Source organism: Hippichthys cyanospilos, chromosome 18 (genome assembly GCF_059441005.1).
Source record: "Hippichthys cyanospilos isolate Australia breed blue-spotted pipefish chromosome 18, RoL_Hcya_1.0, whole genome shotgun sequence".
In the NCBI taxonomy this organism is placed as follows: domain Eukaryota; kingdom Metazoa; phylum Chordata; class Actinopteri; order Syngnathiformes; family Syngnathidae; genus Hippichthys; species Hippichthys cyanospilos.
In genome coordinates, this window is record NC_142386.1 from 7,927,792 (window position 1) to 7,953,453 (window position 25,662).

The 25,662-nt window shown below is 42.5% G+C and overlaps 1 protein-coding gene across 3 annotated transcripts; it reads right to left on the reverse strand.

Moving 5' to 3' along the window:
* Positions 1-754: 754 nt before the first annotated feature.
* flrt1a (fibronectin leucine rich transmembrane protein 1a) lies at positions 755-24,770 on the reverse strand. 3 transcript variants are annotated; one of them, XM_088440781.1, is made up of 3 exons: positions 11,935-16,465; positions 11,672-11,825; positions 755-9,879 (listed from the first exon to the last, which is right to left on the reverse strand). In XM_088440781.1, the coding sequence occupies exon 3, from the start codon at positions 9,794-9,796 to the stop codon at positions 7,751-7,753; it is 2,046 nt and encodes a 681-aa protein (XP_088296907.1). In that variant the 5' UTR covers positions 9,797-9,879; positions 11,672-11,825; positions 11,935-16,465; the 3' UTR covers positions 755-7,750. The 3 variants fall into 3 exon arrangements, with proteins under 3 accessions (XP_088296907.1, XP_088296906.1, XP_088296909.1); XM_088440780.1 differs by having other exon boundaries at positions 11,930-16,465; XM_088440783.1 differs by lacking the exons at positions 11,672-11,825; positions 11,935-16,465 and adding an exon at positions 24,637-24,770.
* Between the last annotated feature and the right edge of the window lie 892 nt (positions 24,771-25,662).

Consider the following 25,662-nt stretch of genomic DNA (forward strand, 5'->3'; position numbering starts at 1 on the left):
TGTTGAGGTGCATTCAAATGCATTCAGACATTTGAAACCCATGCAGAATTTATTTGTTAATTTATTATTACCTGCTATATATTCTAGATATATTTATTAATTAATTAACTGTAACCTAGCACATTAGGCGGTGGTTAACAATCGAATAATGTGCGTACCGACACGTTTTCCCGCCTAAAGTGCCGGTATCATATTAAAGCGGGCTTTACTGTCTTCTGATTCTTGTTTCCCCTCTCTTAGGAGTACCTCCATTTAATGAATTACAGAAACAAGCTCTTTTCAATATCCGGCAGGAATAGTGTCCATTTTTTAACATTAAAAAAGCTCAGCTCAGCACATTGTTAATGAGCCTATCGTTCATTCTTCTCACTAAACCGCGCGCACGTTTGCAAACACAATTTGTCAGCCACTACGCCTGCATAAATGGTGCAGTTTATGTGAACCAAACGCTTGCGTGTATAGTACATAATGTGTATAACGAGGCAGATGTCGGAGAAAATACTTATTCATACCTGTGCAGGGAAGGGGTGGGGGAGAGATTATGAGAGTCACTTTTATGGTTAACAGCTGCGCCTATGCCTATAAGACACAAGGACGTATCAACCTGCAAACAACATAAAAGAAACAATACATTGCTGTAAAATGACAAAATGTCCGCCATAAAACAATACTGTTCTGGCAAAATGACAGTCTATGAGAAGACATTTGTGTATTCCAGCAAATAAAATTAATGTGATAGCAATCTGGTGCTTTTTATTATAAAATGTAACATTTAGGAACATGTACAGAATGCATATCCAAATTATAATCAGATTATAACCGGACATAAAATACAGAAAGACACCGTGGATAAAGGACAGAGAGGGGAAAAAAAAGTTGGGAGTTAAATAATTACCCAAAGAAATTACAGAAAGAATGACAAAAAAACTGTTAAAGCCGTCCAAGCTCATGTACATCTTGCCAAAAATGATCATTCCTCATCCCACATCTTGCATTAATTCACACAGCAATGACACATCTTTCTCGCAAAATATTTCTCGTTATCTCTGTGTTATACCCAAAAAAACAGCGACACAGTATTACTCAGTGGCATGAAATTCATTTGCATATACACACAGCATTAATTACAGTGGATCCCTGCATACTCAAAATTCAGCACCCAAAGATTCAAATATTTCCCCCTAATATTTTCGAGATTATACATTCAATAAATTACACACAAATTTTTTGCTATTCGTGAATGAAACTTTTTCACTTCTTGTTCTTTTTAATCAATTAAACTCCAACCCACAATGTCATTGGTATGTGACAAAAACATGGACAAACCTTGCTGTACAATCACTTGTCTCCATTTGTTGGTTCAGCAGCGTCTTTGCAGGCCGAGTTGCAACCACTGCAGTTTTCCAGTAACTGAATTACTCTATTATTATCAAATGACCGCTGTGGAAAGCTTTTACTATCCAAGACCCTTAAAAACATTTTTTTTGGTCCCTTGATCTAATTGTATCATAGCTATGGGCTCGAAAGAACCTTGTAGCAATCTGCAGAGCAGTTTCGATCTTTGCTACTGAAGAACTTGAGCTGAACTTACAGTATACAATAACATTTTCTGAAAGATGTCTCGAGTAAGGAAAATACATGCAAATGTTTACGGTATACGGACAAACCTCTTCTGAATTCACAATTGAGTTATGTATAAAAAATGTAATCATCAGCGATTCAATAGTTTTAGTGGTTATCAATTCATAACTATACTCTGACTTTATAACAGGCCAATCAGATCTTCATTATCCCCCGTGTGCAATATCCTCTGTTGGCCTCATTTCAACTGATATATTTTTCATTTCCCCCATTCGCCGCTTTTTTTTTTTTCTCACTGTACAATAAGATTTATAAGGGACGGTCTTAAATGGTCCAGTAGTGTGTCCAGAAATAGGTTACTACCCAACCTTCAGGTCACAGTCACTTAAGATGTCACGTGACGGACTGTGGTAAGAGGATATTCTTCCTCAGTATAAAACACTGTCGTTGTACAACACACTTCTCACTATATGTATAGACATTTAAGGGGACAAGGATTCTTATCTCCAGTAAAGTCATTCTTCATGATTAAAAACTCATTTTTTTCTGTTTTTAGAAGCGACATTGGAAAATAGCAATGAGAAATTATCCTTTCCGAGAACTTGATAAATAATCTGCTATCTTTTTTTATTATCATTTTAAATTGAAAGGAGTTTTAAAAGGATTCACTCTTCAATACGGGTATATTCTTTTTGTAATCATAGATGAAATTAAATTTGGTAGATGTTACTAGAACCCTTCAAAATGGTGGACAGTTCAACTCTTGAAATATTTTTTTTAACAGCAGTTTTTTTTACTATTATTACGGTTATTCATTTTTAATGCATCAATGGCCTCTTGTTCCTGTGGGAGTTTGAAATGTCTAACTGCATTTGAATGCAGCATGCGTGTCGTCCTGAGCAGCTCACGGAGACTTGCGCCGTATCATGCTGTTCATTGACAGCGTAAATGACGATTAGTTTCTTAGCGTTTCAGACTTTCGTAAAGTCAGTGTTTTGATCTTGGTAGCTATGTAACATGATGGCAAAAATTTGGAATAAAGAAGTTGCAAGCAAGAGTCAAGCAAATCGGCATGTAATTACTACCGCTAGGAATTACTTCAAAATAAAAGCTTAATGAGGCTATTATTTTGTCATTCATGTGTTATTTGGTTTGTTGGCTAATGTTGGCATTGGTGTGTTATTTTGTCAATGTGCATCAAATAAACATGAATATATGAATATAAAATAGAAAATAGTCATCACATATTTTTTTTCAGTACCTGTATTATTCAAGAACTCAGTTCACACCAAGTTGCCAAAATCCTCCCAGACATGCGACTTACAGGACCCAGGTGAGTTTCTCTCTTCTTCAGTTTTGCTACTCTTATAGAAAATGTGCTATGTGAATTGAACATGCAGTGTCCAGGAGAAAATGCACATTTTTTTTCTAAGGTCACATAGCCGTGTGAATAACTTTCAAAATAAAAAAAAAGCGAATGTCAACCTGTCTTTTTGTCACGTTAATTTCTCACAGATTTCAACAAATAAAAACGGACTTCAACTCATAATTTGGTCAGGGCAATTCTTTTGAGCTTAGCAGAAACTATTTTTGTTTCTTAAAAAAAAGAAAAAGTCCCAGCTTTGCGGGTATTAACAGTTGCAATTTTCTGGGAAGACTCTGCACTATGCTGGAGTGTATTTGTGGGAGGGCTTGACGCACAATCTCTTTAATCGTTCAAAACTGTTTTGTGGGGGTTGACAAATTTATCAACCATGTCGCACTCTCAGGCACAAGTCATACAAGAAAAGACTTTTAGCTATTCCACCAAGGTTGTAAGTTAAAAACCGTCCAAAATATCAGAAAAACAAAAAAAGAATTAGCCCAACCCTTGTTTGGCAATTGATAAAGGCTTTTCTCCATTTAGACCACTTCTACACTTCCGCCTTAATCCAACTGCTCTTTGAGGGACGCTTCAGTACATTTAAGGATTATTGATAAAGAATCATTTTTCATTGACCTTTAATTAATTTGTATTTGTTTGGGACTCCCAGATCTTGAAGGGCTGAAAATCCAATTAACTTGTGGTGCTCTGCCTGGGGAAAGTTGCTAGCATTACAAACTGTTTACGATGCTCTGCAGTGGTTGATTCTCGCTCATCCCGACAATGAGCCTGTGGGTAGGGAAAAAAAAAAATATCGTCCATAATTGTAAGCCAATCGAATTAGGTTCAAGAAGGAAAATTACAAAATTACACAGTTAAACTGAAACCGGTGGCATTTTATTCTTCTTAATTTCATAGTGGGTTTTCTTAAATGCATTAAAGTAGAACAACCAGGGATGGATCTATCCAAGACAAAGACATCAGAATAAAACTCATGTGACACAGTTGGACATGACATTTATGTACTGGATTGCTCATGACAGAAAAATATTTGCTCAGTTTGTACAAATAGAGGAAAAAATATAGCCTCATACTATGCACAATCGCTAATAAAGACATAATAGGATGATCTTCAAATCCTTTTCGACCTGTTTTCGATAGAGTACACCATAAAGACAAGATATATAATGTCCAAACTGGTCAAAGCAAATTTTCAATGAGCAGTTTCTCATTCTGAACAAAAACCAGTGTCAGTTCATAAACCTCATGGCCACATCATTAAAAGCGGTTAAATCTTTGACATGCAAACCCAATTATTAACAACGCTCACAAATGCCACCAGCCTCTCTGGGTCCTTAGTGATGCAAAATGGAAAAGTGTGCTGTGGTCTGATGAGTCCACGTTTCGATTGAAAGATACATTGTTCTTCTATTTTCAGGGATAGAGAATGCCAAAACACGACGTGCACGTGTTACAATTGCGTAGCTTTGTGTTAAAACAGTGCGAGTACTAGAATGACCTGCCAGCCGTCCCGACCGGTTTGCTGTTGAAAATATGTGGGGTAAAGTGTAAAATGTGACAACAGAGACCCCAAACTGCTGAGCAACTATCAGGCAAGAATCAAGCAACAATCTGTTTACTCAGTTCCCAAACACATATTTAATATTGTTAAAAGGAAATGAAATGTAACACATTGGTATACATGCCTCTGCCTCAGCTTTTTCTCCGAGTGATCGCATTTGCAGCAACAACAAAACATTTTTGAACATGACATATCTTTGTCTTCATTGTGTATTCTATTGAATACTAGCTTAAACAATTCCCAAATCATTGCATCCTTTTTACTTTCGTATTATACAACATTCCAACTTTATTGGATTAGGTGTTTATGATTAATTGAATTGGATTTTGCCAGCCATAATACAACCGAGTGTTTGTACAAACGACATCACTTGATTCTGAGACTACACACTGTTTTTTTTTTCAATTCCTCAACAAATTACCGAATGATGGCAAAAGGTCCAGCTGACACTCCAATAAACGGGAAATGTTTTAATTTACTGTTGTGCCCATAAGTTTACATATACTGTATTATGAAAAATCACAAGCTCAACTGTAAGTTCTTTATTTGAAGTGCAGTCTCACACAGCTTGTACGAATTGAGCTCTTCTCAGCTCCATTTAAACATTTCAATCATTCGTGGTTGGCACTGGTTCAGTCCAGTATGTTTTTGCTTTCATAAAAATTGCTTCCCCGCACAGTTGGTTTCGATCCCAGAAGGTGAAAAAACAGTAATTACAAGATTATAATACCTTGATTGAATCCATGTGATTTCACAAAAATCCATTTGGTTTTACATATATATTTTACAGAAATTTATGGCACCCTTAAATTTCTTCAATTTCCATGAAAAAATGTGGTTGCAAACCTTTAACATTCAAAGAGCCATTTTGAATCTGTTTCCACGGATGAGACAACACTGGGAGCCCCAAACAATTTGTTTGTTAGCCAAGGTTGTGCAATATTATTTTCATCAAAAGAAGCAAGCAGACCGAACCAACATCTGAATCCATGCGTGTTCACAAACGGGGGCATTAAGATGATAATTATTCTGTGATAATAATCAAATGTTATCTATGAATTCTTTTAAAGAATAGAATCCCTCTCTCTGAATGTTTTGTAATTCTGTTCCAACACCGGGTCCTGTATTCAGGAGTTACGTGTGTGAATGTAGTCGTGATGGATTTTTTAATTTATTTTAATACAGCAAAAACAATTTTAGACTGAATCAAATGCAGCTCTGCCAAACAATTAATTGATTAGTATGCACATCTCTAGTTTATTATGACTGCAAAATAGCAATTACAGAATATCAACATTCTCTGAAATAGAATTATCCAGGCCAGTGAGTTGCCGCTATTTCTAGCGTTTGGGTGCAATTCAAACTATAAATTGCTCTGACATGTTTTCAGAGACCACTGTAAAATGGTGGCAGACAAAACAGTCAAGGAAGCACAAGTGGTTTCCCCTTTGGAAGTTACATGGTAGTAAACAACATTAAGCCCAAGGCCCAATTCACAGCAATTTGTGTATGACAAACATATTGATGCACGGGTGAACTTCATCATGACAAAGCTATCAATCTGCGTCTTTGTCAGTGCCCGGAGAGGTAACTTTACTCAACATCGTATCTCTCATTACATTTATTCCGCTTCTTTCCCAAGTGCTAATACATTTTCAGTGCCACTAGGTAATAAAGATGTCAGATTGAGTCTTTTACCATCCAAAAAACAAACAGCAATAAACCTTTCGCATCACCCCGTGTTTGAACGAGTCCACCAGTCTATCCACTTGTTCGCTCGTGGCTTGGAGAGCTTACGCTGTAAGTCCATTAGGATGTCTCATTTTTCATTTTCCCGAGGCTGTCTCTCATATAGAAACTTTTTTTTCCTGTCCGATTAAAATTTGTTTTCAGAATATGGATGGCTACGGGCAAATCAGCAGGATTCCACAAATGCCAAATTGAGGGTGCTCTTTTAAAGTGTATTTTGCTTTGGGTCTTATTTAAAAAATACATGTAATATGCTGTAGAAACCTGGAGACTCTTTTTTTTTCTATTTAGATAAAACAATTCACTGTCTCAAAAGTGGTTTTCATAAATAGTGGCAAATATGAGGGTGAACAAGTTTAAACAAAAACATCTCAGTGTACACGAAAATAACAAAAAACATGAAACCAAATAAATACATAAACATCTGTGCAGCATGTCAAGATATCTAAATATCAATAGATTTAAAATTGGGGTGTCCAAACTGCGGCCAAGGGGCCAATTCTGGCCAGGCCTCTACATTGTTGCGGCCCATGGTCTATGCTAAAAATAAATTTTGACCTGGCCCACAAGAAGGTTTTCGTGGTAGATATCGTTGGAAGTGTGAAAAAGATTAACCTCATCATTTTTAACGCTTTTAAAGCCAAGATGTACATTTATATAAACCATGTGGAATTGCTTGCTTTTTTGATTTTTGCTATCCTCAGAAGAAGAAGTTTGGACACCCCCGATTTAAACCAAAGCACGCATAATCCAATCAATATCAAATCTGATTATCTACACACCAGTGTTGTATCCCATGACACGAGAGCAACACAGTGACGCTTGAATATGAACGTTCGAACAGTAATATAAAGATCTACAACCTACCCCAAACTGAAAAAAGGTCATGATGAGCTTTACTTTAAGACAAGTGGTTATTTTCATTTTCGAATTCAAACAATTCACAGCTTTACAAAGCCCTTTCCTCAGATAGCCAGTCGGGCGCAACGATGGAATTGAGGCGTTTGCAATAATGATTTGATAAAATTTCATAATGTAACTGATGAGCGGGAAGGAGATGAGAATCAGAAATGTCTGTTCATCATAGCTTCCATTAGAATCGTGGCTCCTGTCTGAGAACCAATCAGTCACTCTCGTCCAATCTCTCCACAGTGTATACATTCTTTGCTAACATGTCACAGAGAAGGAGCATACTCAGTAAAACATACATGGCCCATTACTATGTCGTAAAGAAACGGTCCACCGTGTTCCACAAAGGATATTTTATCCGCTCCCCGTGGTGAGTTGTTTCCACACAGTTTCAGGTCCAGATAATCGTATACGGAATTCTTAGTGCAGGAAACCACAGGTAATATGGAATGGGAGACCAGAAGTCAAAGGCACAGAAGGTTGCTTCTGAAGTGTCCGTGTGGAGGAATATTGTGCATCTGATACAGTTTACCAATAATTCTGTGGTGAGGACCTGATACAGTACATCATGTGTAACAGTAGTCTATATCTGGGATTCCACCTTCTCTATAACCCCTGTTGGTGCTTTTCCTTGCATTAGACATATGATTGGCACCTTTGTACAGGCCGGTGCCATTGGATGGGAATATGGTATGGATGATGTAATCCTCTTGTAGGGGTTTGGGCTGCAACGGCTGGCAGGCTGCCATCGGGGTCATCTGTAACCCTGGACCACGGATCTCTAATATGGTATTGTCTTTCTTGGTGCCCGACTCAATGTAGTCATCGTAATTCTTGCTTTTGCGGGAGCTGTTTCGGGTGTAATGGTCTCGGGAACACAGGTGACCACTCCTGTGTCCGTACCAGCAAAAGATGGCAAAAATAAGTGCCAGCGATACGATTGCGGTAGCCCCGCCAATAATCCCCGTCAGCGGCAGCACCGTCATAGGCTGCGAATGACTATTTTCATCTTCCTCCAATGGGCTGGGATCAGATGTTTCGGCTTTTGCACACACCTGAGCTTCATCGGTGTCAGCCTCTCCCGATAGCCCTACTTTGTTTTCCGAGCTGGCAGACATGGGCACCATGCAGATGATGTAGCTTGAGCGCGGTTGCAAGGAGGTGAGCAGATATTCCCGACGATCGCCTCTGACCAAGGTCTCGGTGATTGATCCCATGGCATTACCGATACCTAATCGGAGCCAACTGAGCCTGAAGGACGAACTTGGCTGCGCTACACTCCATGTAACGCGGACACTGTTATGAGACAGAGGCTTAACGTTGAGAGCCAAACTCTTCCCTACGCCACTGCTGCTGAGAGTGAAGTCCAAGCCGGAGTCCGGAAGTCCCAGACCAGGGCGCTTTGAGCGGAGAGTGAAGAGGGACCCCTGAGGAGGCGTGTTGGTGGTCGTACTGTCTCCTCCGCCGAGACCTGCTCTGTCTTTAGTCCCAGCTGTCCTCACCACTTCGCATTCCTCCATCTCCGTCGTCAGATCTTTCAAAGCCATTTCCCGCACCCTTTCAGGCCCATGGCAGGTGAGACCTCTCACAGTGATTGCGTTACCACGGGCGTGTAACCAATCGTATAGCCAACGCAGGTTACAGCCACAGTGCCAAGGATTACCTCGCACCAGCAGTTGACCTAAGTTGTCCAGGTCTTTGAACAGTCCTCGTGGGAGAGTAGTTAAGTTATTCCCGGAGAGGTCCAATCTTTGCAGCCTGTGCATGCCATCCAAAGAACCGCGGGGCATGTGAATCAGGGCATTCTCCTGCAGCGACAATCGCTGAAGATGGGCACTGGGAAGATTGACAGGCGGGGTCTGGAGGGAGTTACGGACTAAGGACAATTCGGTCAAGTTGGAGAGACGGGAGAATGTATCATCAGCAATGCGCTGATTTGCCAGAAGATTCCCATCCAAAACAAGACATCGGAGCGAGCTGAGACCGCGGAAGGCATGCGTAGGGATAGTGGAGATTCGGTTGTCGTCCAGGCGGAGTTCTTCCAGAGAAGCGGGCAAACCTGAGGGGATGCTAGAAAGGTGATTCCGAGAAAGGAAAAGTAGGCGCAGTCGCGGGTTATCTGCAAAAGCCTGGTCCTCAATACTGACTGTGGAAATAGAGTTGTCGTCCAAGTGGAGCTTCTCCAGGAGCGGCATCCGAGCCAGAGCGCTACGAGGAATGGTGCGGATGTTATTGTCTTGCAAATGCAGCTCACGGACAGATGGTGGCAAGTGCACGGGGAATTCGTCCAGTTCATTATCATAGAGGTAGACTACTCGTACGGTGAGCTGGCCTTCCAAAGATGTTGGAAGGCCCGGGTTGTTTATCTGGTTGTTTTGAAGGTAAAGGACAGATGCGGAAGCAGGCAGTGAGGGGATGGCGCTTAGGCCACGATCATTACAGTAAATAAAGTCTTCATCGCATCTACACACAGATGGGCATATAGGTTCTTTTTCTCCAATGTAACCTTGAATTGTGGCTGCGGCGAACTCAAGCGCGCACACGCACATTGTCAAGCAAAGTAAAAGCAATGGCAGTCGAGCCTCCGGTTTAGTAATACCGAAAGTTGCCATTTTGGTGAGCGTGGGGGTTGTTTTTGTTCCGATGTTTTAGGCCTCAAATTGCAGCGGCGAGATGGAATCCAGTGTTCTCGACCCTGTAAGACAAAGAGAAATTACAGAGGGCAACGATGAAACAAATACTGATTTGTTGTCACCTGGAATAAACGCAGAGACAAGAGCTACAATATATGATCTAGTGAGAAACAATTTGTAATGACAACAGCATTCTTCATTGTATCAAACATCTGGGTTGGGAACAAATGATCTCAATTGTGCCGATGATTTAGAGCAGAAAAGACAAAGCTAACAGCATCGTTAATAATCATATTAAAGGAGTCCCGCCATGCATTTATAAGAAATTGAATTTAGCTTAGTGATGGGCATAACGATTATTTTGTTTACTGAATTATTAGAATCAGTCGAAAAAAATAGCTCAAATCCCGAAAGAATTGAACGTTGAACGTTTTGAAATGGGTAATGACTAATGGAAAACGACGTATCCTCTTTTGTTACTGAATCATTAGAATCAGTTCATATAAAGACTCATCCAAAAGATTCATACACCGAATTTCCAGACATGAACAGATCAGAAATGAGCTTGTTCTGAATGGGAATCAGTTTTAAGAATCATTGAAAAGATTCATTCACTCTATCGCGATATGTAACCAAATCAGAGAATAGCAGTATGTTTACCCACTGATTCCTTCTGAACGAGATATGACATCATTTTCACTCACTGATTGACTTGTGAGACGGAAGTGAACCATTGAGGAACTAGTACATTCCCTCACTGACCTGTCCTCCTGAAATTTACGTTATTTCACTCAGTGAATCGTCTTGAACAGGAAATGACGTACATTTTTTCACTGCCGCGTTCGCGAATGCCAATCGCATTCAGTGAAGTACCTCCCTCACCTGACACAGGCTGCTGATTGGTCATAAGTCAGGGACGGATGAATCACTTCAGGAAACGACCATTTCGCTCACGTTCACTCAAAAGATTCGTTTTATTTGAGCATATCACTCACTCTCGACAACACTCGTTCAATTGTCAGTCTCGTTACTGTATATCACTTGATTTGTCCTGTCATTTTGTATATTTCTTTAATTTCGTCTTTCTCTAGTCTATGCTGCACCATTCATCCTCCACCCCACCTTCACTTTTCCACGTTGTATCAGACTTAATCATTGTCATGTCGGTTTTGTTGTTTTTTTCATGTAACTTTCACTGACCAAGGCTCTCTGTGTACACTCAGGGCAAGCCAGGTCCCGGAACAAAGCCAGACCATCAAATTAAAATTTACTGCAAATGGCCTTTTTTGATATAAGCCGTGTTGACAGAATTGGACTTGCCCTTGTATTTTATATTCCACTGAGTGTGCAAAGCATAGTGAGCAGCAAAGTCTTAAAAGTGGAATTTGTCACAGTTCACCAGTTCAGCCACCTCACTCCCAGCCTCACCTGCTCAGCCCTCCTGCTAATCAGCCCAAACACTAACACCTGCTGCCACTCACCCGCCTAGTATAAAGCCCGCTCACTTCCATCCACAACCTGCCAGATTGTCTCTATGCATCACGCCGAGCTTTCCAGCGACTCCTCCTGCCAGCCTGCCCGTTGCCTGACCCTGTTTGTTCCTGACCACCCGACTGCCCGCCGAATTGACCGAAGTATTGGTATTTCGACCCTGTCTGCCTCTGACCACCCGCTAGCCTGCCGTCTTAATCTGTCTGCCCGAGCCCTCCTCCTGTCCCGCTCCCTCAGCCCGGCTCCCAGCCAAGCCCCGCTCTCCCGACTCCGAGACCCCCTAGACTTCTTCGCCACGCTCTCGTCGGCTTCCACAAACCACCTGCACATTCTGTTTAATAAACTTTCTGCATTTGCCCTTACCAGTTGTGCGTGCGCTTGGGTCCTCTCTCCTCCCGTCGTCACAGTACAATCTGGCGAAACGCAATGGACCCAGCACGCCGACCTTCTCTCAGCCCGGTCCCCCAGCCAGCACCCGATCCCCAGGTTGGGCTTCCGGAACGGTATGAGGGCGATCCTGAAACATGCGAGGCGTTCTTAACCAATTGCTCCTTGCTGTTCGCTCTCCAACCGAGGACGTTCACCACCGAACAAGTTAAGGTAGCGTTCGTCGTAAATCACCTTACAGGCCGTGCACGCTTGTGGGGAACGGCGGAGTGGAGGAGGCAATCTCCGGCTTGCACGTCCTTCCAAGCGTTCGCGGCGGAACTCCAGAAAGTTTTTGGACTCAGCTATGCCAGCGCGGAGCTGGGAAGGGGCCTGCTTGAGCTCCGGCAAGGAAATAGGTCAGTAGCCGATTACGCAATCGACTTCCGCACCAGAGCCAGCCAAAACCGCTGGAACGAACCGGCTCTCGTAGATGCCTTCCTGCACGGTCTGTCTAGTCGCCTAAAGGACGAGTTGGTTTCCCACGAGCTTCCCACCACCCTGGACGCGATCATCGCCTTGGCAACCCGTATAGATATCCGACTTCAGCATCGCCGACGTGAACGAGAGAGAGAGAGACTGGAGAGAGGGACGGTCCCTCTAGCCAGACACGCCTTCCGGCCGCCTGCCACGCCAGCGCCCTCTGGGGTTGAGGCCGAGCCCATGCAGCTTGGGCGCGCCACATTGACTTCAGACGAACGGCAACGACGCCGTGCGGGCAACCTTTGCCTCTATTGTGGTCAAGAGGGGCATTACGTTGCTTCCTGTCCGGTAAAAGCCAGGGCCCAGCCGTAAATAAGGGGATACGGTTGGGCCAAGCTCTCTCTTGCTCCCCCCGTCCAAAACGTCTTCTCCAGGTGCGCTTGGTCCTCTCTGGCGGCACGCATGTCCTGGGGGCTCTGGTGGATTCTGGGGCCGATGCAAACATCATCAGCAGAGAGCTGGTCACCCAAATTGGCCTTGCACACACTCCCTTGCCCAAGCCAACGCCGTCCTATGCTCTGGATGGTCGCCCTCTTGGGCTAATTACACACCAGACAGTCCTCGTTCCCATGCATCTGTCTGGGAACCATGAGGAGAAGATCCAATTTCATATTCTGAACAAACCAAACATCCCCTTGATCCTGGGCCTACCCTGGCTCTGTCTCCACAACCCTCACATAAACTGGGAGACAGGAGTCATTCTTAGCTGGTCTCCGTCCTGCCACCGGTCCTGCCTCAAACGAGCTTCGACTCCCGACGTATGCATTCCTCTACCGGCCCAGGCGGACATGGCTGGTGTTCCTCCTGAATACCATGATCTCTGCCAAGTTTTCAGCAAGACGAGAGCGACATCTCTTCCTCCTCATCGGCCATATGATTGTGTCATCGACCTACTTCCAGGGACGATGCCCCCCAGGGGTCGCCTCTACTCATTGTCTGCTCCAGAGCGACGAGCCATGGAAGAGTACATAAATGACTCCCTGTCAGCCGGCATTATCCGCCCGTCTTCTTCTCCTGCGGGGGCTGGATTCTTTTTTGTCAAAAAGAAGGACCAGACGCTCCGTCCCTGCATAGATTACCAAGGCCTAAATGACATAACCGTTAAAAACCGGTATCCTCTCCCCCTTATGACTTCTGGGTTTGAGCTTCTCCAGGGCGCCTCCTTCTTCACCAAGTTAGATCTGCGCAGCGCTTATCATCTGGTTCGGGTCCGAGAAGGGGATGAGTGGAAAACGGCATTCAACACCCCCCTGGGACATTATGAGTATTTGGTCATGCCCTTTGGCCTTACAAACGCCCCAGCAGTGTTTCAGTCTTTGATCAACGATGTCCTGCGTGATATGCTGGAAAAGTTTGTCTTCGTATATCTTGACGACATCTTAGTGTTTTCCCGGACCCGGGAAGAACACACATCCCATGTCCGTACAGTACTCCAAAGGCTGCTGGAAAACTCCCTGTTTGTGAAAGCAGAGAAATGTGACTTCCATAAAACTTCAGTCTCCTTTCTGGGGTACATCATCTCAAAGAACAGCATCGCTATGGATCCTGCCAAGGTCTCGTCTGTCACCACCTGGCCTGTTCCCGAAACCCGCAAACAGCTTCAGCGTTTTCTCGGATTTGCTAACTTCTACAGACGATTCATCAGGAACTACAGCACCCTGGCTCGTCCACTTACCACTCTGACCAGTTCAAAGATCAAATTTCAATGGAATCCTGCAGCAGACGAAGCCTTCCGGACGCTTAAAGCCCGCTTCACTTCAGCTCCAATCCTCCTGATGCCAGACCCGGAGCGTCAGTTCGTGGTGGAGGTGGATGCCTCCAACGTTGGACTAGGGGCTGTCCTATCCCAACGCTCCGCAAAAGACAACAAGCTCCATCCCTGCGCTTTCTACTCCCGCCGCCTTACCCTGGCTGAGATTAACTATGACATCGGGAACCGAGAACTTCTTGCCGTGAAAGCGGCACTAGAGGAGTGGCGGCATTGGTTGGAGGGCACCAAGGTTCCCTTCCAGGTGTGGACGGACCACAAGAACCTTGAATATATAAGGCAGGCCAAAAGACTTAACTCGCGCCAGGCCCGTTGGGCACTCTTCTTCACACGCTTTAACTTTGTCCTCGCCTACCGCCCTGGCTCCCGAAATGTAAAACCGGATGCCCTTTCCAGACAGTTTGAACGCATGGATTCCCCAGGCAAAGAACCAGAACCGATCCTTCCACCCTCATGCATCATCGGAACCCTCACCTGGGACGTTGAGGAGAGAATAAAGTCAGCCGCCAGAGGTCAACCCGCACCTAGCGCCTGCCCGCCCAACTGCTTGCCTGTTCCCGACCACCTGCGCTCTGAGGCCTTGCAATGGGCTCACTCCTCCAAATTGACCTGTCACCCTGGGGTTCGCCGGACAATAGAGGCCCTGAGACAACGCTTTTGGTGGTCCACCTTAGAAAAGGACGTAGGTGAATTTGTCAAGGCCTGTCCGGTCTGCAACCAACATAAACCCAGTCATCGACCCCCAGCTGGCTTACTGCACCCCCTTCCGATTCCCCATCGGCCCTGGTCCCATATCTCGTTAGACTTCATCACTGGTCTACCCCCTTCCAATGGCAACACAGTCGTTCTGTCTATAGTGGATCGGTTCAGCAAAATGGCCCACTTCGTTGCACTCCCAAAACTCCCATCCGCCAAGGAAACGGCCATCCTTCTCTTAAATCATGTCTTCCGACTCCATGGGCCACCCCTTGACGTGGTTTCAGACAGAGGTCCCCAGTTTGCCTCCTCCTTTTGGAAAGAATTCTGTCGGCTCCTTGGAGCAACTGCCAGTCTTTCATCCGGCTTCCATCCCCAGACCAATGGGCAAACCGAAAGGGTCAACCAGGAGCTTGAGAAGGCCCTCCGATGTCTGTCTTCACGGGACCCGCTGTCCTGGTCCACCCACCTCCTATGGGCCGAATATGCCCACAACTCACAGACCACCTCTGCCACAGGTCTGGCTCCCTTTGAATGTGTGTTTGGATACTTACCTCCGCTCTTCCCTGCCCTGGACACTAACACCTCCTGCCCTTCCGCTCTTGCATTCGCCCGCCGGTGTCGGCGCACATGGTCTCGAGCTCGCGCCGCACTCCTGCGTGCAAAGGAACGATACATTCGCGCCGCTGACAGGCGGCGCACCCCGGCGCCTGCATACCAGGTGGGCCAGAAGGTCTGGCTGTCAACCCGCGACCTTCCTCTCCGGGTCGAGTCCAACAAGTTGGCTCCTCGTTTCATTGGCCCCTTTCCCATACAGAAGGTCTTGAGTCCGGCCGCGGTCCGTCTCTCTCTTCCCCGATCAATGCGGGTCCATCCGACCTTCCACGTCTCCCGGATTAAGCCTGCGGTTGACAGTCCCCTGGTCCCGGCTGCTCCGCCTCCTCCTCCTCCTCGGCTCGTTGATGGGGGCCCTGTCTACACGGTCCGCCGGCTTCTTCGTTCACGTCGGCGGGGCAGGGGCCTCCAGTATTTGGTGGACTGGGAGGGGTATGGTCCTGAGGAGCGTTCCTGGATTCCTGCTCGCCAGGTTGTGGATCCGTCCCTGATCACAGATTTTCATCGTCTTCACCCGGATCAGCCGTCTAGGTCATCTGGGCGTCGTAATGTGCCCCGGCGCGTCGCCCGCCCTCCCGCCCGTGGGGGTTCCCCGGCCGTTGGCCTTTCCCTCCCGCCCGGTGGTTTTGGGACGTCGGGAGCCGTCCTTTGATGGGGGGGTTCTGTCACAGTTCACCAGTTCAGCCACCTCACTCCCAGCCTCACCTGCTCAGCCCTCCTGCTAATCAGCCCAAACACTAACACCTGCTGCCACTCACCCGCCTAGTATAAAGCCCGCTCACTTCCATCCACAACCTGCCAGATTGTCTCTATGCATCACGCCGAGCTTTCCAGCGACTCCTCCTGCCAGCCTGCCCGTTGCCTGACCCTGTTTGTTCCTGACCACCCGACTGCCCGCCGAATTGACCGAAGTATTGGTATTTCGACCCTGTCTGCCTCTGACCACCCGCTAGCCTGCCGTCTTAATCTGTCTGCCCGAGCCCTCCTCCTGTCCCGCTCCCTCAGCCCGGCTCCCAGCCAAGCCCCGCTCTCCCGACTCCGAGACCCCCTAGACTTCTTCGCCACGCTCTCGTCGGCTTCCACAAACCACCTGCACATTCTGTTTAATAAACTTTCTGCATTTGCCCTTACCAGTTGTGCGTGCGCTTGGGTCCTCTCTCCTCCCGTCGTCACAGGAATTGACAAATTCACTTCTACATTTAGAATTAGATTCACCGTGTTGATAGATATGAAGACCTAAGAATACTGTAAATTATTGAAGAGATCTTGAGAGTCTCCAGGAGTTGCTAGCAGATGGTTCCATTAGCCAGACGGAGCTCAAGGCACTTTTCATTATCAACAAGGAAGACAATGTGCAATCGTTTAATTTCATCATTTAGGTGAGCCGAGGGCTATTTCTGATTGAAAAAAAGTCCATATGATGAAGCGTCACATTTAAAAAGAATGCATTATGAATTATTTTAGCTGTGTAATGTAATGTGAAAGTGACTATGGATATTCTGTGTGGGTGGAACTTGAAAAAAATTATGTTTCGTTAAAAAGTATAGACACGCTTCATTCGTTCAATGAAAATTTAAGTGGTAAAGAATTGTACTTTCATACTGGGATATATTGAACATACTGTGCAATCAAAATATTGTAACAGTGTAAGTGTGTATATTTACGAAATTTCTTTTGGAAACTGTTTTGGAAACAGGCTTTGCTTTTGCCCTGTGTTGTAATTGCACATCTACGTCACCAGGTGGTGCAGTGACTTTAAAAAAAAAAAGTCACATACACCAAAAAAAATCAAATTTTGAACGTAGAAGTCTTCTAATTTTTCAGCTCCTGCCCCAAAAGTGACAAATTCATATATTGTACTTCCTGTCTAATATGGCACAAGGTGTAATTTTTAGCACTTGGCATCTAGTGCAACCTGTCGAATCCGGAAGGGGGCCGCTCCCACCTGCGGTCCCTTCTGAAGGTTTCTTATTTTTCTCAGATGGAGTTTTTGAGATTTTCCTTCCCCTTCTGGGAGCTTTGTTCAGGGGATGCTGTTGTGTATTTATGATGCTATTTATGATTTATGATGACTTCTTTTTCACCTGTGAAGACTTTGAGACCGCCGTGATTCAGGGCTATACAAATAAACTTGACTTGATGTGATTTATCATTATTTCATCATTTATAGTAAGTAATCATTTACTTTAGCACTTTAGCACCTAAAATAATTGATTGTGTTTTGTTCTTGATGACCAAAGGTAATCAATTACTTTTAGTAGTTTATTTCCAAAAATAGTCACTTTAATATTTGATTACCTAAAGTGATGAATTGTTTGAGTATTTACTAACAGTAAACACTGAATTTAGTTCTACATTACCTTAAGTAAATTATTAGTTTAAACCCTTCTGTAGCCAAATTTGAAAAATATACTGTGTATAAATCATATATAGAAGTACATGGAGATCAAATGTCTGGAAAAAAAATATGTCTTTAGGATTGACTGAGCAAAAGTGTGTTTAGCATGTGAGACTGCAATGATGAATAAAAATTGCATTTGGAGCGGGCAGAATCTAAAAAAGCGCAAAGATCGAACGTGATAAATATTTAACTGTTTACATATGAGAATGTTTCTGCGAATACACACTGCCGCTCTTTATGGGCTTGCAACCTATACACGTTTGTGGTTCGAATGCACTCGAGTGACCGACTGGCCATGCATGATGAATTTGTGGACACTGACCCATATGTTGACATTGTACATATACAGTGTCTGTCTACATTTGGGTTCCGTGCACAGGCGTCCTGGGATGTGGGCTAATGTGCTTAGCAGACAGACAGTCGCCTCAGGGAGAATACAGCACGACCCCCAACCTAATACTGGAACCCAAGACTGGATCAATTTACAAATTAGTAAAAAGGCAAAGATGGAGAGAGTGACAGAAGGAAGCTTTGAGCGAGGACCTTTAAAACCCATTCCCCATTAAGACCCCCGCAGAGAGACGGAACGAGATTTTCCATGACCGGAGGGGTCGGGAGATCCACTTTACCGACGGCGGGGAAAAGATAATAGCAGGCCTGCAGCTTATCTTACAAGCAATGTTTATGTATCTTCGTGTTGATGAAGGGATGGGACGAGTGGGAAGGAGGACGGAAAACATGACAGTTAAGGTGATGACAGAAATAAATCAAGGGATCTGAGATGGGAAACATTAAAAAGCCAGGGGAGCGCGGCCTATTCATTTGGTTTGCGTGCATGTGGGTGTGTTATTTTCTGTGAAAGTGCAGCAGCTTTGCAATCATGTGCTGTATTTGCAGGGAAGAAAGCAGCTTTAAATTGACAGAAAAACAAGGTATAAATGAGAGCCGCCATTTTTTATCCCTTTAAGCATGATGAAAGGCTTCATTTTCCTTTATCACATTCAAATGCTCGGAGGCACACAATATAAAGGGATATTGACTCATATATGCTTGTCTGACTTTGATGTTTTTAAAAGGGGAGTCTAACACGTGAGATTATTTAATTACAGTCAAAGTGTTATGATTTTTAATCGCGTTATTTTTAATCTCTAATTTATTGCTTTCCCTATGTTGATTAGATTCGTTTTCATGCATCGGGCTTCTTGTGATTGAGTTTTTTGGGGCTGGGAAATGAAAATCAATCATACCTGACAGGCTTCTCTTGTGGTTGGGCAAGTTCAGCAGAAGGAAGACATGAAAATAAAAGAGTTGTCCTTTCGATAAATGGTAAATATAACTTTAAATTTAACTTAAAGGAAGCCCCGATGACACTTTTGATCAAGGTAGAGTCATATGCATTCTTTGTAATGTGGAGCTTGCTTACAGCAAAAACAGCTCAAATTCAGCCTACCGCATAAATGCAAAGCACCCAGCTGGGACTGCGGACACAGATAATGTCAGCTAATGTTTAGAACCAAAGTATTTGTGCAAGAGGTTAGGGTTAGAGTGACGAGCAGAGCTGGCTTTTTTTTTTTTTTAATCTAATTATTTGACAAAAGCAAGCAGCACCATGATTATCGAAATTGCAGGTTCCAGCCAGTACTTGGGGCTCATCTCAATACAGCAGAAGGTAAAGGGTTATTGCATCTGTAAAAGCATCTTTATTATTGATGAATATCTATTTTAGAGCTGCCACAATAATACAATGCATCTAAATATTAAAAAAAGATTTTTTTAAATGTCTTGACAGTACTGGTTTTTTTCCATCTTTAAATGATAGTACTGTGTATATTTCCGTATTTTCATTGCATGTCATGAAAATTCACAACATTGATTTAGTTCATTTGTTTTTGTAAATTTGTGCCAAACGAAGGAAGTTACTTATTCTTTCTTGAGCGATTGGGAAACACTGTTAAGAATTCAAATAAATGAAAGGTAAAAACAACAGCAAACACAGAAGAAAAAAAAAGAAACCAGAACACTACTCCAGTATTTACATTGCCTCTTGCCAAAAGTCAGCTGGGGACATTCTCAACTTCACCAACAACCTGACTGAGGACAAGTGCAATCGAGGATAAGCGTAAATAGATTTTTTTTCTGTCTTTTATTGAATTTGCACACATTGCGTCCCATTACCACAATGTACAGGGATGATAAATTGAATATAAATTCACATGCATATGCATTTGGAAAAGACAAGTCGACATTCACCATTATGATAATACAGTCCGTGTTAAAGATTTTATATGGCTGATTTAAATTCCAGCACATATGAAATAAAACGATCACGACTTAACAGCGTACTGCAGGTGTAGCCAAGCTATGGCACAGGGGCTTTTTGCGGCCCATCACCCACATTTTTGCGGCCTGCGACTTGAACAATTTTTTTTGATTTGCAGTGCTATCTAAAAAAAGTAATGAAGTAGAAAACCCATTTTAATTTGCTTCATCACCTTTAAAAAGATCCTTGATGTAGCAGTCTCTTTTTATAAAAAAAATAAACGTACTATGTCATTACTCATTTGACTGACTCATTGCTGCAGTGTTAAAATTAGTTAATTTAAAACAAATGTCCTACTTTTCTGTATGCGGCCCTCAGAGGAAAACATCTGGACATCCCTGATGTGCAATATATCCTAATATAACGCAGATATTGTTTAGCTCATCTTATACCATATTGCTTTGAGTTTTCAATTGACTTCCCATACTGCTGCTACTCCTAAATTCTGGTGGCTCTGTGTTCCTTTGTCGAAACGGGCAGATTACAGGTAAATCCCTGACAAAAGGACAGGCTGCTCTGCAGAAAGATGCGTACAAAGAGGCAAACTAATCTGACATTGACTGCGCGTGGGAGAGGATTTTACTGTGCCACATGTAAACTCAAAACAAAAGGCAAGGACGCGTCCCCGTCGGTCCCCGTATTGCAGGAGCCTACGCCACTCAGCGCTGTTTATTTACTTGTTAGTTAGCGGGATTATGGGTGAAGAGTTTGCAAAAGCAAGTTTGAGAAGAGATACTTCAAAACCAACCCTAAGAACAATAAGAAGCATCCTGGCACCCATATCATAGATCTCTGGTTGGCATGGCGATAGCATCTTCAAGTAAAACAAAGACATAGCGGTGATTGAAATATTAATGGGGTATTAGCGCACTTTGAGAATACACCTCTATGGACACTGGTTTTGAGATTACAGAACGGAGGATGTTCTTGCTCAGCCCCGTTGGTGTCTTCTGCTTGGCAGACAAGCCAGCAAATAAACTTTAGATGTGTCACTCCTGCCAGGGATCATATTTCACTCTTTGATCACCTCCGTCTCAGTCTACATCCGGAGCTCATTTGGCCCGTATTTAATGCTGCCGTTTGTACTAACATAAATTAGAGGAAATTGTTTATTCTCAGACAGTAAAAAGCTCTCTATTTTGAGAAAATGCTATGGCAAAGGTGTCTTCTTCCTTCCTTCCAGAAACGGCTTCAAATCAAGTCATGAAGCGGGAAATTTCCTGCTCTAATTGGTGAAATTGTCATTCAACATTCTCTGTGTACAATAAAAAGATAACGCAAGAGCAATAATACAACACAGAGGCGACCTTTCTTTTTGAAACCAAGTTTTGCGCAAACTTGAAATAAATGATAGCTAGATTGGATTTTCAATCACAACTGCATTTTTCCCTGCTGCTTAATATGCCTCGAATAAATATACTTCATAATACCATCATTTACTGTATGACAACACAGCTGGAGAAATCATATACAGAAGCACACGCACGCATTACTTGACGTTGCATCACATTAATCGTGTACAACACAGGCTATTTTCCGGAACATTGCAACATCAATAAACCCGCATAAGCAATTAAAACTTACATGTAATATGTAATATCTATTAATTGAAAATGAACGATATAAGTTCACAAAAACATATTAAAAGTGAAAAAATAAATCATGCTTGCACTCCCCAAAATGGCTGTCCCCAAAACACTCTTTTCAACACAGTTCACAAATCCATTCTTCTTTCTTTCCTCAAGAAGACTTCAATGACTTGGTTGACATTTTCCTCTCCTTCAGCTATTGTGGGTTCAAAAAGCAAGTCAATATATTTGATTTTTCTGCTAAAGGTTCCCGGGTCTGGCTCTCTAAGTTACACTGTTAATTCAGATCAACCAAGGGACACCGTGTAGCTTGCTTGATCTGCATAGCGCTGCCTCCCTTCCAATCCATCCAATCACAGGGTGTGTACATGCCACGTTAAACGTGAGGCCTTCTAGCTGCCCTTATTGTTGCCAACTCGACATCTGATTGGCTATCGCGACTGTCCATTAACTATATTTGCTTGTTCACTTACAGTGCACAGTTGCCTGCACTATTGATTCCGAAGGCCTCGGGCAGATTTCATACAGCCTGGCAACACAAGTTAGCTGAATTTTGATTGAATAAATACTGTAAGCTAAAACTACAACACTGGAAGGAGCATACCAAATGAATATGATATGACATGAAGAGAACAGAATATGGAGGATAGTTACATATACTGTATGTGTATATATATATATATATATATATATATATATATATATATATATATATATATATATATATATATACCGTATATGTTGATATCTGGCTGACGGGGGCGATGATTCATCCGACAATATACTCTTTGTTTCTTGTATAAATCTATGAAACAGTCATGTCTCTCGACCATGTCCTCCTTTTGTTCAATCTGCTTTTCTCTTAAATTGAATGTGGAACAGCCAAAACTGTTTTTGGTTCATTTCCCAGCATAATTTCCTTATTTCTTTTTGCGTCCACAAAAAGATCTCTGGAAAAACAACATTTGCTTGATCCCATTTTAAACAGTCTTTATATCTTACGAAGTGAAATCTTAAGGAGAACAAATGGCTTCTCTTGAGAGGCTGAAACAATAAACGCTGGCAAATAACATTCCGTTAGAATCTCCTTCTGTCTAATCCGATGTGATCCAAATGGAAACGACAGCAGTAATGTGACTTAAATTAACGCTATGGTCATGAAATCAATACATACTATACTAAATCAAGCATATTTGCAGGTACCTTATTTCTGAATAGATTTTTTCGGCCCAAGATAACCACTGCATGTATAGTGTTGTGTGCATTGTGGTGGCCATAGCAGTAGATTAATAAAGATATAAGCTGCCTTTTGGGCTCAGAAAAAGATCATCAGGAGCGAAGCGGTGACTTGACAGCATGGGGCCTTCTCCTGGGTCGACGATCATCTGCGCAACTTATATTATTGTCCTCGTCGTTTTATTTTCGCTAAGCACTCCAAATACACATCTTTACGGTATTTATGAAATCACATAACCTCACTTTCACCCCAAAACATAAATGATCTTTAAATAGGATTATAGACTTTTCCCAAATCCCGCCTGCGTGATCAAATATTTGATGGATAAAAATTGATTAACGAAACGAGCGAGAGCAAGACAATCTCGTTTAAAGGAAGTTTGACGTTAGTGTGCTGGCTCTTATTTGAATCGTCTTTTTTTTCGGCGTGAACAGATTCATTGCGAATATAAATAAGTGTAGTTGATCATTGTTAACTGGGTTCAATTTGTTGAAATGATTTCTTGACCAAGTTCTCTTCTCTGTCATTTGGCAAGTAAACGTCAGGCCAAAGCCGTTTTGCTACAGTCATCCTCAAACATTCAATGATTGCCTTTCCTGGAAATTTTAACCGAATTTGGCATTTGTTGTGTTCACTGGGGTTGTCATTAGCAAATTGTTTCAGAACCGATTATTCTCTTGAATATTTCACCAATTAATCAGGAATAAAAAATCAATTTCCCATTAAAGTATACAGCTAAATCATTTTGTCTCTAGTTACTGTTTATTGAACACGAATTAATCAATGTAGGGATGTTGTACCCATTAAACCGTTTGAAACTAATTGAGTTACTGTTTCGGTTATCGTTTTCCAAAGTAAAAGCAGTGCAAAGTCTTATTTTGTGTACTCTCAAAGATAACCAGTGTGCTTTCATGAAAGATGACAGAAATCAGAGACTAATTACTACTGAGCGGCTGAAATCAGAAAATGTGGACTTTTGACTTAACCAGAGGTGTCCAAACAGTGGCCCAGCATCCACATTTTTACAGCCTGCATCAACTGCTAAAAAAAAAAAAAAAAAAAGACTGACAACAATACTATTTTTTTTAAGTAATAAAAGGTATGATGGTAGATGTGTGAAAAAAAAAATCTGAATTTACGTCGTCAATTTTAACATGTCCAGTCATTCAATCCCAAGTTTAACTATTACAATAGTTATTGGTTAATTTGATAATTGGCTAGTTGTTGATGAGCTCATTCAATGCCAGGGATGTATTTTCACGTTTTTTTTTTTTTGAAGTGCCCAAACTTTCAGTCCCAGATACTTACGTATCAATTTTACACATACGTATTTGCAAATTAATGTTGTTAATGTACTTAAGTATCAATTTATTACTTAATTATCTCGGATTTAATGTCCGGGCTCTTAAAAAAAAACGTGAAATGACGTCCCTGGCATCGAATGGGTTAATTCTCGTTGATTCATCGATTCATTTTAGCAGTTCTCGTGCTCACTTTGGCATTAAAACAGCTTGGTTTCGCTCTTTTTGTGTTATAGCGAATTAATACCCGTAAAAGACGATTAGTACAGTACAATTGTAGGGACGACCGTATGCATATTTTTCAAAGATCATAGTGAAATGTAAATTGAAAATCATGAAAAGCTTCATTGAAAACAGAACAGAAATACAGTGTTAAAAAAATTCTCACAAAGTCCTACAAATCTGAACTTCTTACCTGTATTTACTGTATTTGTAAATACATATAAATTACACCTATTTTAATGTAATTTTGGGGAAAAAAACTAAGCATACCTTTCTCTCTGTGCCATTTGTTCTACATTCCTCCTCGCTCAAGCGCTTTTTTAAAGCGTGCCAGCTGTATCTTCTCCAGCTCCTGTCGACGCGTCGTCCATAAACTGTGATACACGAGGTGTTGCTGGGATGTGCGTTGCCACTATCAGCCGCAGAAGCTCTCTCCAGTCGTTTTATTTTCCGTTTTTATGTCAATGAGATGCCGCCGCTCGTGTCAGCTGGGCGCTCTGTGGAGAAAGTGATGGCTGATAAAAATCACGAGGGGATCACAGCTGACCGCCAATGTAAATCAAGTGTCAAAATGTCACATTGTAGAATGAGACTGTAATAGCATTAGTCATCTCCGCAGGACATCAAGTGCACTATGTGGCGTATGTCATATACAGCAAACTCGTTTTAGGGCTTTATTTTTTGGGGTGGGAGGATTATATGACTTAAACTTTCATTACGGGCTCTTGAAAATAAATCAGAAGTGTGTTTGCAATAGCTTTGAATTTTTTCCTGTGTTTTTAATACCAATTATAAAAATAAACTGGCAAAGTACTTTAGAATTCATTTGATTTCCCATCAAATATAATGCTGCCTTCATCTCTGCTCAGTTGATGAAAGCCTCGCCGTAAAGGTCCCATCAAAGTGAGTTCAAAGCAACCCTTTTGAGTCGACTTCCCGAGCTAAAACGTGGTGACGTCGCGGAATTCGATCAATGTACACTTTATCACCGGCTTCAAAAATGGCTATTGTGCAAATTGTACATTTCTCACATTCATTAAAAGACGTGTATCATGTTTTTTTTTTTTTTTCCACGGTATTTTCAGCATTCCTGCTAGGGCTGTCACTATCTTATTAACTCTTTGGCACTATGTTACAAATTATGGAAGTTCCTTTGATTTTTTTCAATCATACCCTAAAAGAATCTATGGGGAAAATACACTAGAGGGCAAATTTACATCAGATGATTAAAACATGTAAAATTTCAAAATGCGATGATCCTGACATTTCTATGTGATTACAGCTGGACGTGCGAGA

What these genes read in the sequence shown, in the direction of transcription:
- flrt1a (XM_088440783.1), bottom strand. Translation starts at nt 9,796, where the DNA reads ATGGCAACTTTCGGTATTACTAAACCGGAGGCTCGACTGCCATTGCTT.